The sequence below is a fragment of the Myotis brandtii genome, unplaced genomic scaffold, assembly GCF_000412655.1.
Source record: "Myotis brandtii unplaced genomic scaffold, ASM41265v1 scaffold13, whole genome shotgun sequence".
Classification (NCBI taxonomy): Eukaryota; Metazoa; Chordata; class Mammalia; order Chiroptera; family Vespertilionidae; genus Myotis; species Myotis brandtii.
Genome location: NW_005354595.1, coordinates 344,870 through 360,805, shown reverse-complemented (window position 1 = coordinate 360,805; position 15,936 = coordinate 344,870). Strand labels below are relative to the sequence as shown.

At 36.6% G+C, this 15,936-nt stretch overlaps 1 protein-coding gene across 6 annotated transcripts in view; it reads right to left on the bottom strand.

The window, feature by feature from the left end:
* Positions 1-15,930, bottom strand: part of PTBP3 (polypyrimidine tract binding protein 3) — a 76,908-nt gene extending 60,978 nt beyond the window's left edge. For 2 of the 6 annotated variants that reach the window (XM_014534383.1, XM_014534384.1), the window contains exons 1-2: positions 13,790-13,851; positions 13,454-13,487 (exon numbers count right to left, since the gene is read on the bottom strand). In XM_014534383.1, coding sequence (XP_014389869.1) covers positions 13,454-13,487; positions 13,790-13,836 — 81 coding nt within the window. In that variant the 5' untranslated portion in view covers positions 13,837-13,851. Of the gene's footprint in view, positions 1-8,757; positions 8,779-12,369; positions 12,485-13,453; positions 13,488-13,789; positions 13,852-15,751 lie in introns of those variants that run through there. The other 4 variants (XM_005859748.2, XM_005859750.2, XM_014534387.1 and 1 more) reach the window with 4 other exon arrangements.
* Between the last annotated feature and the right edge of the window lie 6 nt (positions 15,931-15,936).

The window sequence follows — 15,936 nt, the reverse complement described above, 5'->3', positions numbered from 1 at the left end:
AGCTGCTATGGGGGAAAAAAGAGGGACAACTGTAATAATCTGAACAATAAAGATTTAATTAAAATTTTTTAAAAAAAGGATATGCCTTGACCGGTAATAATCTGAACAATAAAGATTTAATTAAAATTTTTTAAAAAAAGGATATGCAGCCTTGACCGGTTTGGCTCAGTGGATAGAGCGTTGGCCTGCAAACTGAAGGGTCCCAGGTTCGATTCTGGTCAAGGGCATGTACCTTGGTTGCGGGCACATCCCCAGTGGGGAGTGTGCAGGAGGCAGCTGAATCGATGTTTCTCTCTCATTGATGTTTCGAACTCTCTATCCCTCTCCTTCTCCCTTCCTCTCTGTAAAAAAATCAATAAAATATATTTTTTTTAAAAAAGGATATGCAAATTAAAACCACAAAAAGATCACTTCAAATGAAAATTAAGATCATGATAGCACCATATCACCACATACTTAATCAATTAAAATTAAAAATGACTATCAAATGTAGGCAAGGATGTGCAAGAAACTGGATCTCTCATGTATTACTGATAGGAATGTAAAATAACACTAGAAACAGTTTCATGGTTTTTAAAAAAACTAAACTACAGTATGCTGTACACCTGAAACTAATACAAAACAATATTAAATGTAAACTGCAATTGAAATTTTAAAAAAAACCTAATCATACATATCAATATCAAAAGATCATATGCTCAAAACAAAAACATGTTATATGATTGTATTTATATAACATTCTCAAAATGATAAAATTATAGATAAAAAACAGACCAATGGTTGCCAGAGGGCAGAGATGGTTGTGGGGAGAATGGGTATATGATTATAAAAAGGTACCATTAGCCCTGACTAGTTTGGCTTAGTGGATGGAGCGTCGGCCTGCGGACTGAAGGGTCCCGGGTTCAATTCCGGTCAAGGGCATGTACCTTGGTTGTGGGCACATCCCCAGTAGGGGGTGTGCAGGAGGCAGCTGATCGATGTTTCTAACTCTCTATCTCTCTCCCTTCCTCTCTGTAAAAAATCAATAAAAAATATAAAAAAAATAAAAATAAAAAGGTACCATTAGGGAGATATTTGTGGTGATGAATCAGTTCTATATCTTAATTGTGGTGACAGTTACATGAATCTACACAAGCAATGAGATGAAACAGAATTATGCAAAGACACTGAATCAATGTCAATATGCTTGTTTTGATAGTGTATTACAATTAAGACTAGAGGCCCGATGCATGAAATTCGGGTCCCTAGGCCTGGCTGGCAATCAGGGTCGATCTGTGGGGTGACTGGCAAGGCGATTGGGGGGCCCCCACTGGCATCCGCCTTGGCTGGCCTGGGGCCTGCGGGCTGGGGGCAGCTCCTGTGTTGAGCGTCTGTCCCCTGGTTGTCAGTGCGCATCATAGCGACCGGTTGTTCCACTGGTCATTCTGCCATTCAGTCGATTTGCATATTAGGCTTTTATTGTATAGGATGTAACCATCTTAATTGGGGGAAATGGTGAACAGTACACAATACCTCCCTATATAGTATCTTTACAACTTGCTGTGAAACTCTTTTTTTTTTTGGCTTTTATAGTTAAACACACACACACACACACACACACACACGTATGATGGGATATATCATTCTGAGCCAGAGGATTCCTTGAGAGATTTCATGCTAGCCTAGAACAGTCATTACCATCACCTATGTTCAACTCTCAAGAGCAGAAAAGATTGATCAAGCTGTCAAATATCAAAGCTCATTCTCAGAGCTCATCCCTATCTTACACTATCACCTCTCACTGTCCTTCTATACAATGGTGGTCCATAGATAAGCAAAAAGTGTCTGAAAGGTAATTTCCATTATAGTATAGGAAGAGCAATGCAGACCTACGTAAAGTACCTCTCTCCTAAGTCTGCTATAAGAGATCATCGTTTAAGAGATGGAAGATAAGCAGGATGAAAGAATTTTAAAAAGAAAAGAAAGAAAAGCTTGTTGGATGAGTGACTATAGATGACCAAGAGAAGGAAATTGTTAAAAATAGAGAGAAAAAAGATTGTACCACAGGTCAACAAATTACCATTATATAAAAGGCTTTAACAAGCCAAATAATAAAGACGACATGGGGGTGGGGGTGAGAGGGAAAGTGCATGGACAATGCTAGATCAACAGTCTCCTTAGAAACATGTCGTAAATTTACACAAGTACAGGAGTTGTTCTGTGGACATGTTAGCTCTCTGGCTAAGTCAACACACCAATCAGCTTCACTGCCTCAAGTATCAATTATTGAAGCTCTCTCCTGCTGAAGAATAATTAAATACACAGGGCCAACAAAGCAAAAGAATACTGTAATTAAGCAGCACAAATAAAGTGTTTCATTATCAAATTTGATGGGAAGTGGTTTTATTTAACATTAAAGTGAGATTATTAATATGATAAAAGGCAATCCACACAATTGAGAAATAGCCACTAAAATAACATGTAAGAAAGATTCTGAAAATAAACCATTAACTCATGGTTAAATTTCAGATCATACCTAAAATGGATATGAAACTCAAGAATAAGATCATTTGTCTTAGTCTATCAAGATACTGTAAGTATAAAAAAGAGATTATCAAAAATACTCCACAATTTTTTTCAAATAGATTTTTATTGAGTTCAGAGAGGAAGGTAGAGGGAGAGAGAGATAGAAACATCAATGATGAGAGAAATCACTGATTGGCTGCCTCCTGCATGTCCCCTACTAGGGGTCAAGCCCGCAACCCGGGCATGTGCCTTTGACTGGAATCGAAACAGGAACCCTTCATTCCGCAGGGTCAAATCAGCTAGGGCAATACTTCACAATTTTCCATGATCCTATAACTATCTTTTTTTTTTTTTTAAGAAAAGTATCTTAAATACTGAAATTTCCATTATAAATTGAAGCCAAGATAGTTTGCCTCCTCTATAATTCTAGCAGATAGTCTAGTGAACCTTTGTGAACACTTCCAGAACAGAAAACATGTTCATCCTGCTGTTACTATGTTTTTCCATAAACAGAAATAAAAGTGATACTACATAGAGTTTCACCAAAATTGGTCTAATATTATAATAGATATGCAGAGTTTCCATTTAAAATAACTTCTTGCCCTAATTGGTTTGGCTCAGTGGATAGAGCGTTGGCCTGCGGACTGAGGGGTCCCAGGTTCGATTCCGGCCAAGGGCATGTACCTTGGTTGCGGGCACATCCCCAGTAGGGGGTGTGCAGGAGGCAGCTGATCAATGTTTCTCTCTCATCAATGTTTCTAACTCTCTATCGCTCTTCCTTCCTCTCTGTAAAAAATCAATAAACTATATGTTTAAAAAACAACAACAACAACAACAACAACAAAAAACCAGTATGAAACAATTGATAACTATAGTCACTCATAAGTTTGTTAAAAAAATAAAAAAAAAATAAAATAAAATAAAATAACTTCTTGTATACTGATACCTCGCAGGATAGGGATAAAATCCTGTTGTTTTTTTTCTTAAAGCTGGAGGGGAGCTGGTGAACAGAAGTTGATGTTCTGTCTACTTATTCTATGAATAACTGAGAAAGGTGTTGAAACCTATGACTAATTATTTATTTGGCTATTTCCTCTTTCACCCAAGACTGTATACAACTTGTCAGAAAAAAATGTCTTATTTTCTTAAGCAAGAACCCTTTCTTGAATGACAAATTCTGAAATCTAACTTAGTCTAAAAGGTGGATTCTCTTCAACTACTACTGCTCCTTGGCTGTTGATGCTATTGCTCCAACATGTCATCACTAGCAGTATAGCTGCTGAATGAAGTTCCGATCTGCAATAGCGACTGAGCAGAAACCAGTTAATCTGCCAGTATTTCCTCTGCATGTAAAGAAGAAAACTCTTCTCTGCTGTTAGTCCCAGCTACTGTGGCTCCTAACCTCCCAAAGTTATAGAGCTCTCATATTCTGTGTACATTCATTCATTCTCTCCCTCTCTCCACCGCTTCACATGCACAGACACATCCCCTACTGCCCAAATCACAACAAACATGTAGTGTCAGTGATTAGAATTAGTCTAAAGACCACCACCAGGTTCAATAATTCTCTAAAAAGCACTCTCGGAACCTAGCATATAGTTGTGTTCTAAGACTTATTACAGTGCAAGGAAACAAAGCAAAATCAGCAAAAGAGAAAGGCATATGGGGGAAGTCAGAGGAAACCAGGTATAAGCTTCTAAGAGTTCTCTCCCAGTGAACATGGGTTACACTTAACTCCTCCAGCAATGATTTGTGATAACACATGTGGAAACTGTATCTACTAGAAAAGGTCATTAGAGACTCACTACCCAGGGTTTTTACTGGGGGCTGGTCACAAAGACACTCCCTGCCAAGCATGTACCAAATTTCCAGACGCCTAGAAAGAAAGTATAAACCACACTACTTACACAGTCTAGGCACAATGAGCCACTCTTACTTGTCATTGTAAAACTGTATTCCAACCAAGGGCCAACCTTATAAAGTTGTAAGCAGCCTTTCTAAGAACAGTCTCTAGCCTGATACATTAACTATTTTCTGCACTTGCCAAGCTCAAATGGCTAAGCTAGTCTTTATTTACTTATTTACTATTATTATTATTCTTTTTTTTTTTTTGCAGCTCTCTGGTAAGATTGGAACCTAGACACACTTCTTTAGTTAAGATTCTATTTCCACAGTCATGCTGTTGCTGCTGCTGCTGCTGCATTAGCAAAGGATTTGAAAGAGTAAAAAACTCAAGGCTCCCTGCTGCCTCCATAAAATCAGAGATAGGACACAGTGTTGCAAGGTTAAACGGCACAGCTTAATTAAGGAGTCACACCAGGATTCAAATCCTGGCTCTACTTCTTACTATGTGATGACTAAGTTACTTGCTATCTTTGTATCGCAGTTTCCACATCTGAAATGGGAAAAATACAAACATCTTCTCATAGTGTTGTTGTGAGGATTCCAGGCAAAAATATACATAAAGAACTTAACATATATTATTTAAAAGGAAGTTTCCCTCCTCTGTCTTAGTGTTCTATCTCAGGTGAACTGACAATTAGAATAACCAGTTTTATACCCAAGGTCATGATGCTACATTAGCAAAAGGTAAAGTACCAGAGTATACCATCAATTAACAGTGGAGAAAATGGACTTTATAATTAACTGTTATTTGGACAACTGGGTAGCCATTTGGAAAAATATAAAGTTGACTCCATTTCTCACGCCACACACTAGGATAAAACCCAAATAAATCAAGATCTAAATGAGAAATCTTAGAGGGAAGGCGGGAGTGGGTGGGTGGGTACAGATCAACCAAAGAACTTGTATGCATATATGCATAACCCATGGACACAGACAATAGGGGGGTGGAAGCCTGGGGTGGGGATGGCGGCGAGCAATAAGGGGCCAGTGGGAGAAAATGGGGACCTATGTAATACCTTCAACAATAAAGATTAAAAACAAAAGATCTAAATGTGAAAAATAATCATACAAGTATTAAGAAAACATCAGTGAGTTCCTTCATAACCTTGAATGGGAGAGCATATGACTCTAAATCTAGAGCTATACAACTACTACTACTACTACTGCTGCTGCTGCTAACTTCAATTATCCAAAAATCAAACACCTACATGGCAGAACATTTCATAAGCAAGTCAAATGACATACTGGGGAAAATATCTGCAATTCATTACAGAGGCCAACTTTCCCTCCCTAATTTATAAAAAGTTTCTAAAAGTTGAAAAGAAAAAGATAGCCAACAGAAAAATTAAAAATAAGAACCTGCATCCCAAAGACAAGGAATTTAAAATATCCCTTAAAGATATAAAAATATTCTCTATGTCACCCATAAAAAAAAAATGCAACTAAAATGAGATAACATTTATCACCAATAAGCCTGGAAGAAAAACAAAAGTTCAACAGGATAATCTTGGCAAGAATTGTACTGCGCAAAATAGTACTAACCTAATGGAGGCGTATCTGTCATTATTTACCTAGAAACACCTTTAACCTTTGATATAGCAATCCCATGCTGGGACTCTACTTCCCAAATACAACAGCATATATGTAAAATGACAGATGAACACAATTATTCATAAGAAACTTTATTAGAATACTGGAAATTAACATAAGAGTCCATCAACAGAGGACCTAATAAATAACTTCTATAGCCACAAAATATTTTGCAGCTGTTAAAAATGAGAATGGGGGGGGGGGGGGGGGGTTGAGGAAGATTCCTTATGTTTTAGTGAAAAAAATCCAAATGTAGACCAGTATACAGGGAGGGACAGAAGGAGAGAACAGATTACTGCTTTGTCTTTCAAAATGGAGAATCAAGAAATAATTTCATATTGACAAAATAAGCAATAAACTGTAAGTGTAGTATTTAAAGTTCAAAGATCTGTAATAATAAAAGCACAATATGCAAATTGATCGAACAGCAGAACGACAGACCAGTATAAATATGCTACCTTTTGTATTAGAATTGAAAGAAAAAATACGTATATTTGCCTTTATTTGCATTAAAAAGGTACTAGACAGGTAAGCAAAAAAACTAATAAAATTGCTACCTGTGGGGGAATAACACTAGAAACAAAAGTTCCCTATATACATGTAGTTAAGTTTATTTTTTGTTAAATTACTTCTGTTCTTTTAACTTATTAATTTTATTTTTATCAAATACACATACTATAACACATCAAATGTTACAAAGGAGTTTACATGATAAAAGCAAGTCTCTCCACTCAGATCCAAATCTTTACACAATTTAATTATCCAATGGTTATCTCCATAACCCAAATATATGCTTATAACACTACTTCTGAGTTATCAACTTTAAAAATAAACTAACCTCTAGTGTGAAAACTTTAAAATTTATCTCTTACACTTCCTTTTTTCTGTCCTGTTTAAAATATGTGCTAGCAATTATAATTCTTATGTAACTACTAGAGGCTCGGTGCATGAAATTCATGTGTGTAGGGGGGGTGTTCCTAACCCCGGCCTGCGTCCTGTCGCAATCCACGACCCCTCGGGTAGGGTCCCTAGGCCTGGCCGGTGATCAGGGCTTATCAGGTCTTTCCTTCCCCGGGCTGCTGGCAGCTGGCCCCACCCCCCTGCCACCGGTCGCCTCCCTCTGTGGGCGACAGGCGTGGAGAGCAATCGCTTGCCTGGCCTGGGCCACCCTCTGAGGGGAGGATCGCTGGCGGCCCCGCCCACCCGCCACAGCATCACTGGCCTGGGCCTCCCTCTGTGGGGCAATTGATTGCGGGGCCCCCAGATCGATCACCCCACAGAGGGAGGCCCCACCCACCTGCCACAGTGCTGCCAGCCGGGTGGCATGGGCCTCCCTCTGTGGCCACCAGCCAGGAGGCCCTGCCCACCCACCACAGTGCTGCAGGCTGGGTAGCCTGGGCCTCCCTCTTTGGGGCAACCGATGGGGGGGCTCCGCGATCAATCGCCCAGTAGAGGGAGGCCCTGCCCACCTGGCCGGGGCTCCACAATTGATCACCGCGCAGAGAATGGCTTGGGCCTCCCTCTTTGGGGCAATCGATTGCAGAGGCCCCATATTAATCACCCCGCAAAGGGTGGCCTGGGCCTCCCTCTGCGGGGTGGTCATGGAGTGATGGCAGGGCCCCCTGACCAATTGCATCGCACCCGCCTTGGCTGGCCTGGAGCCAGTGCATGTCACAGTGTGGTCATCCGGAAGGTCGTCCAGACAGTCGTTCTGCTGTTCGGTCAATTTGCATATTATGCTTTTATTATTACAGATCTTTGAACTTTAAATACTACACTTACAGTTTATTGCTTATTTTGTCAATATGAAATTATTTCTTGATTCTCCATTTTGAAAGACAAAGCTATTAGTGCTAGTAATCTGTTCTCTCCTTCTGTCCCTCCCTCTGTTATTTTATTTTTTTATGGTTATTACAATCTGCCCTGCAACAGCAGTATTCTGGGCTTTGTCCATTCGTGTCCTGTCCAAAGGTTGACTCAAAGTGGAAAACTAATAAACATTTACATTGTTATCACTATGTAAGGAAATGTAACCCTGACATACTTCATTTTTTACTCTATGGTCTGTTACAACCTTAAGATCACTTGAAAAAGATTGTTCCTAGAATCAAGATCAAATGAATTCTTTCAATTTCTTTGTTTGTATTGATTTTTAGAGAGAGGGAGAGTGGGAAACATTGATCAGTTGCCTCTTGTACATACCCCAATTGGGGACTGAATCCATCACGTGGACAGAAATCAAACCAGTGAGTGACCTTTCAGGTGAATGAGATGATGCTCAACAAACTGAGCCACCCTGGCCAGGGCTATACTCTTATCAATTTCTTAACATTATGCCACATTCTAACTAGGGTTAGACCATGATTTTCTTTTTTCAGTTTTGCTTCCCATGAGATTTGTAACTGCCTTTATTTTCCTCACATCATTGTCCTATATTATGTCATCAAATTTTACCCAAAATCTTCATGACACCATTCATTCTACCTAGTCCCTATTTTTCTTCCCAAGATCTCCTTCCTAAAACCCTCTTTCCTCCTGTGTCAATCTGGAATGCTTTGTAGGCCTTCAGAACAGCTGTTAACTTGAGTCTTCTTTTCATTATTATTCTGGATTGGCTCAATTTTTTTTTTAAAGTTCTGTCTTCCTTGTTCTTAGTTTACAGGAGTACATCCTTAAAACAACTACCTAAATGATGGTAAACAGAAAGTAAACATTCTAGGGCTATGCATGTCTAAAAATTCTATCTTTATAATTTACCTTCATAATTAATCATTTGACTTAGTAAATAATTCTGCCATCAACCATCTGAGTGAGCTTGGAAGTAGATTTCGTCCCCAGAAGATGACTGCAACATCTCATCTACTAATATCTTGATAGCAGCCCTAGCCCCAGAGCCAGAGGACCCAGCTATGGCAGGCCCATATTCCTGACTCACAGAAAACGTTAGATAAATCTTGACAATAATAAATGTTGTTTTAGGCTATAAAACAAAACAAAAAAAACTCAAGTCAAGAAAAACAAATTAAGCCCAACATAAACAGGAAGGAAATAATAAAGAGTGAAACCGATTAAACAGAAGAATCAACCAATACAGAAGTAAAACCAAAAATTGGCTTTTAAAAAGATCAGTAATATTAAAAAGCCTCTAACTAGACCAATGGGTGGTGGGGGGGAGGGAACCACACACATTATTAATATCAGGACTAAAAATATAGAATCATTCCAGATCCAAGGGAAATTAAAAGGATAAGGAAATATTGTGAACTTTATGCTAAAATATACAAATCTTAGCTAAAATATACAAATCTTGAAAGATCCAAATTCAACATCCATTCATGATACCCAAAAATAGCAAATGAGATATAGAAAAGAATTTTCTGAACCTGAAAAAAGGCATCTAAGAAAAATGTACAACTAACAAAGACTGACTACTTTCCCTTCAAAGCAGGAATGAGATTAAGGATGTTATCATCGCTATCAGCATTATACTGGAGGTCCTAAACATTACATTAAGACAAGAAATAAAATAACTCATTCAGATTGATAAGGAATAAATAAAATAATATTCATAGATGCATGATCATGTACATAAAAATTCTAAGGAATTAAAAAAACTAGTAACATAGCAATATCATAAGTTACAAAGTCAATATGCAATGTATTTTACATATTGACAATAAAATACCAGTTACATTAGCGAAGAAAAATGGGATGCATTTGTGTGCCCACCACCCAAAGGTTAACTTTGGGTGGTGGGCACAGAGTGCGATATACAGCTTTTGTATTGAGATGTAAACTTGAAACATATATGATCCTATTAACCACTGTCACCCCAATAAATTTTAAATACCTTAGCATATTATTCAAATTTCAGGAAACCAAAAACAAAGAGAAAAGTCTTGGGGAAAAAACCCACCTTATAGAGGAATATAGATAAGAATTATAAATGTTTCTTTCTCATCAGAAACCATACAAGCAGCAAGAAAGTGGAGTGAAATATTTAAAGTTAATGTTAAGGGAGGAAAAAAAAACACCCCACCGACCTAGAATCTATATAAATAGTGTCCTTCAAAAGTAAAGGAGGAATAAAGACTTTCTCAGACAAAAACCAAGGGAATTTATTGTCAGTAGATTCTGCAAGACACGTTTTAAAAAATTCCTTGGGGAGAAGCAAAATTATATAAATCAAAAACTTGGATCTACATAAGGAAAGAAAGACTGTTGGAAAAGAAATAAATGAAGGTAAAATAAAATTATTTTATATTTATTCCTAAATGATCTAATAGATAACTTCATCTAATGCAATAATATTAACAATGTATTTGGTGATTATTGCATATGATTACATATGATTAAGTAAAATGAAGAATAACAATGTCATAAAGGACAAGAAAAAGACAATACTCTAAAGTATTGTACCAATTAAAAAAAAATGACTGACATTTCTAAAAAAGAAAGTATTGTACCTACACTATACACAAAACAATATACTGTTATTTCTTGAAAGTGGTCTTGAGTGAGTTGTAAATGTATATTGCAATCACCACTGAAAAATGCTTAAAGGAAGTATAATTAATATGCTAAGAGAGGATAAAAAAAATCATATAAAATACTCAATGAAAACCAGAAGGCAAAAAAATAATAAAGGGAAGAAAATAAAAACAAGTCAATAAATAGGAAACAGTTATGTAAAAGGTAAATATTAATCCAACTAAATTAATCATACCCTGAAGTGTGGTCTAAATATATCAACTAAAAGACAGAGATTGTCAGAGTGGCTTAAAAAAGACCTAACTATATGTTATCTATAAGAAACCTACTTGAAAAGAATAGGCAAAAGACAACATTCACACAAAAATGGTAAGTGAATGGCTAAAGATCACATGAAAGGGTGCAAGCACAAAAGGTCAACGCAAATTCCAGTTAAACCCACTAGAATGGCTAATGTAAAGACTGTCAACATCAAGTATGAGCAAGGATTCCAAACTCTTGACCCCTGAAAAGCAACATATGGAATCCACTCGTGGCACTGGCTACAACTATTTGTTTAGTCATTATATTCAGACAGCAAATAGAGGAAGATAAATAACCGACTTTTTAAAAGACTTATTTAAATTCACTAATTTTGGTTTATATCCTATATAATAAAAGGCTAATATGCAGATCGAACAGCGGAACGACAGGTTGCTATGACATGCACCAACCACCAGGGGGAAGATGCTCAACGCAGGAGCTGCCCCCTGGTGGTCAGTGCATTCCCACAGGGAGAGTGCCGCTCAGCCAGAAGCCCTGAGCTGGGCTCACAGCTGGCAAGCACAGCAGCAGTGGCGGGAGCCTCTCCCGCCTCTGTGGCAGTCGGATATCCCCCAAGAGCTCCCGGACTGTGAGAGGGCGCAGGTTGGGCTGAAGGACCCCCCCACTAGTGTACGAATTTTGTGCACCAGGCCTCTAGTAATCTAGATAAAATATGAGTCTTATTGGCCTTCTACTTGGTAACTAAACTTTCTTGGATGGGATCCAAGGAAGCAGAACATCTTATGAGAAATCTCTCTATATATGAAATCTCTTGTATTCAAGGCACCATGCCTTAAACACAAATTTTCTGAACCTATTTTATAGTATTTAAGACTATAAAAGCATAGACTGCCTACTGAATCAACTAATCAACTTATCTTTTCTTCAGAGTAGGATCTGATCTTTGTTTTTAAAGTGCTTGCTGCAAAAACGGTAGTCAGAAATCCAAATCATGTATTCAAATCCAGTTCCTGTGCCTAACATTTTCTTTTAGCTATCATCAAAATATATTTTTCTCCACAAGAAAACAGGCATGACAATCCTTCAAGAATAATTCCTCAATCCAAATGATTGTTTTTAAAATGCCTCATGTATTCATTTTTTACCAAACTCTAGAATAGGGGTGGGCAAACTTTTTGACTCGAGGGCCACAATGGGTTCTTAAACTGGACCGGAGGGCCGGAACTAAAGCATGGATGGAGTGTTTGTGTGAACTAATATAAATTCAAAGTAAACATCATTACATAAAAAGGTACGGTCTTTTTTTTTTTTAGTTTTATTCATTTGCCCACGGCTGCTCTAGAATCATAAATTACATTTCTGATAAGACCAAAACAACATTCACTTTAAATATTCCTTCCTGCAGTTTCTAATCTCTATCACCCCTAAATGAGAAAATGACTTAAGTATATCAGAAAAAAACAAAGGGGGGTTGGGGGGAAACATCCCACCAAAAGAGGCTCCTCCATTTATTTTCAAGTTATAAAATATGCTCAAAATTTGCCAAAGCAAGTAATTCCACCAACTTCGAAAGATAATTTAAGCAAGAGTTCCCAATTATAATCTTGGACATACCATTGTTAATCTCAAATGCTGTATGCTGTACTTATGCTTATTTTTTAAGGTGTTTTAAGAATATAAATGTCACCAACAGACCCAATAAATGCAAATGGGGGAAGTGTGGAAACTGCTAGCGAGAGAGATGATAAATAAAAAGTAGTGTAACAATGTTATATAAGACACATATAATGAAACTATGAATTATTTCTTTCTATTTTCTACACTGATCTGAACTGTAAGTGGCTTCTAGAACCAAGTTCTCAACTCAGCTATACCAAACACCAAAATGCTAAAGGGAACCTTAAAACGCCCATTTATATTGTAAAAGCCTCATGTTGTTGAACACCGCTGACTTGATTTATACTTTAGAACCCAATAAATGAGAAGACTTTGATAAAACTAAAATGACTTATAACTTAGAAGAAGCGTTACTGTGAAATATTAACTATCCAGCTCTCCTCCTTTAAGACAGAATCCTCATTACTGGCAGCTAGGTATAATGGGGGGTGGGGGTGGGCTGGAGAGCCAGGCTCTGGAGCCAGGAGGACATGGGTTTAAACTCTGGTGCACTATGCCTTGAATACAAATTTTCTGAACCTATTTTTTCATCTCTAAAATGGGAACATTAATACCTACCTTGAAGAACTGTTATAATAATTAGTGAAAATACATGTAAAGCAGCTGGCACATAGTAGAAATTGAAGAAACTTCAGCTGCTGTTAAAATTGTATTACTTATAAGCATACCCAAGAGAAGATATAAAGGACACGATAGCAAAATAAATCTGAACCTAGGTTACATTTAACTGGTAAAACAAAACAAAATAAACACACACTATGATAGTTCAAGTGAAACTTTGGGCTAAACTTTCTGTTCACATTTTAGATACACAAGATAATATTGTGGCCTCTCAATAAATATGTAAAATCCAAAAATAGCTATAAGAGCACTTAGTATGGAGCTAAGTGAAAATAAGAGATTATTATCAGACAATAAAACATATCATTTTATGAACAGGTGAGATGATTTCACCATTGGAAAAAAAATGCCAAAACTAAAATTTAAAAATGCTTATTAAAGGATAGTAAAAGATTCCTACCTTTAAACCGACTGCTATAAGATCTGTAACAACACTGTATGGAAAAAGTAAAAGAGAAAATGGAAAACAAAGTTAGAGAACAAGTTTTTAAAAGACAGATAATAAGATTAAAGAAAAAAAAAAGAAAAAGCATTATAATAAAAATAATAAAAATAAGAATGCAATGAGTTGTGAAATGTTAATACAAAGAAAAGTGATGGGACAGCCTAGCAAAAGCATGATGTAAAAGCAAAGCTTCAATAGAAATGTAAGAAACAACTAATAAATCAAATTCTCTTTTAGTATTTAGGAGAGTATAGTTGTGCTTTAATAAAATGATTATGTTTATCCATTTACCTCTTTTTAACAAATCCAAACCAAAACTTAAAATTACCAAAGTTCATTCTCTTAAATCACTGGTATAAATGACCAGTCTAACATTTTAAATGAAACAAAACCAGTGAGTGGATTTACAGAAATAGTAGCTATTTTGCAAATTTGTATATACCACCCAAAGAGCTCACCAAAATTCAGCTAAGATAGTCTCTCAGAACACATCAAATTTCAGATATCAAAATTTTCAAAGACTGGCTTTTAAATAAAATCTACCACATCAAATCTGTGTTGGAGGATCACTTGGTAAATTATATAATTGTCTAACCTCTATGATATACATCTGGAACGAATATATAATTTTAAGAATAGTAACAGTTAATTTAACTTAAAATAAATTGTATATTTAAATAAAAGTTAACTAGGAAAAAACTTTAAATATAAACTACCTCAAGAGGAAATGAACACACACACAGACACACACACAAGACAGTGGGATTTGAGGAGGAACTAGAAAGATGTTGACTGGTGGTTTGTTTTTTTCTAACTATTCAAAATAATGAAAAGAGACCCTTTTCAGGCTGTGGGAAAATGCAGAAATTTAATTAGCCTCCTGAAAGCCAAAATTCACTGTGTCAAAACCACATTCCTTAACACCAAGGTGTAAAAACCCCTATAAAGTTCTGCTGAACAAAAATCCATCTCTTCTAACTCCAAAGAAACTGTCTTCCCTTAAGTTTGTCTACATAGCTTTTAAAAGAAAACTGTAAGTTCTATATATTGTTAATAACACATAATATCATTACTTAATAAAAGTAAACAAATTTATGACTTTGGACTGTTTAATGATGCAAATTCAATTGTTTTAAACAATTACCATGTAGATTTATTTTTCCTTATAGACTTTTGAAAATTGAAATTCATTTGTCTAAATTTTAAATGTGATAAATAACTGATGTTTGTGCATAAAAAAAAGACTATGTAATATACTGTGGTATAGATCCTGTTACAAAGTAAATCATGCACCTACTTGATCTCCCAAATAAACTTACCTTCCAGTACCTTATTGCCCTTATTTAAATCATTAAACTCATTCTTAGCTCTAAAATCGCATATAGAGTGAACAGAACTTAAAACACTGTCCAAAATAGTAAGCTTGCACTTCATGTTGTCCAAGAATTTAACAGCCAAAATGCATAACCCAAGAGTCCTCTATATTACCCTCTATCTTAAATTTTCCAATACAAAAACCTAACCTACTTTCATATCTCAAGTCAAACCGCTTTACAATTCACTATACATAATGAAATACTAATTTCACAGCCTTCCTAACTAAAACCAGTGGCATAATTACACAAAATAGCAAATTTTACATAATGAGTTTTCAACAAATCTCCCAGAGAAGCTTCAATTAAACAATAAAGTTTCAATTAAATAAAAAAAAACACTTGAAAGAACATCGAACCATAAATGAAATGTAAAACTGAACTTTGTCTAATGTCTGTAGCAGCGTACAATATGCATTCAAATGAGTTAATCCAATATAGCATTTAGACTTAATATTACGAAAGTAGGATAAATGAAATCTAACGAAGGTAAAAACGGTTGTAAGATTCCACGGTCTTTACACAGCATGACAGCAATCATCGACTATATGGCCACACGTACACGGCTTTTACTGTTTCAAACAAGTTCTGCATATTCTACAACCGAGGGGTTTACAGAAATCGTATCATCAAAAGCACGTCAAAGTCCCAATAAAGCTTCGAATGCCTACATAAGTGATCTGCAGGTACTAACAAGAGCTGGACATTTTTAAAAATTCTTGATGTACATATACTACGACCTTCAATTCACGAAGATCCTCACCCAGTTGTTTCCTTAAATAAATATTAAAATATCTGTCGGGTCCCACCCCATATCGCTGAATCCCCAAGAGAAATATTTATGTCGGTTATTCTAAATCTCTTGACTTTGATCACAGACCTCATTAACTTTTAGAGCGTTGGAAGGCTCCCCGGAAATGGCACTGATACAATATTTTGCATACATGGCAGGGGGTTCACGAAGTTTCCTGGGGGCGGGGGGAGGCGGCCACGGTTCTCCAAACGCCTGGTGTACAGCGATCGTTAACTCAGCTCCCGGCACAAGCCCGGGGACCTCGGCCGGTG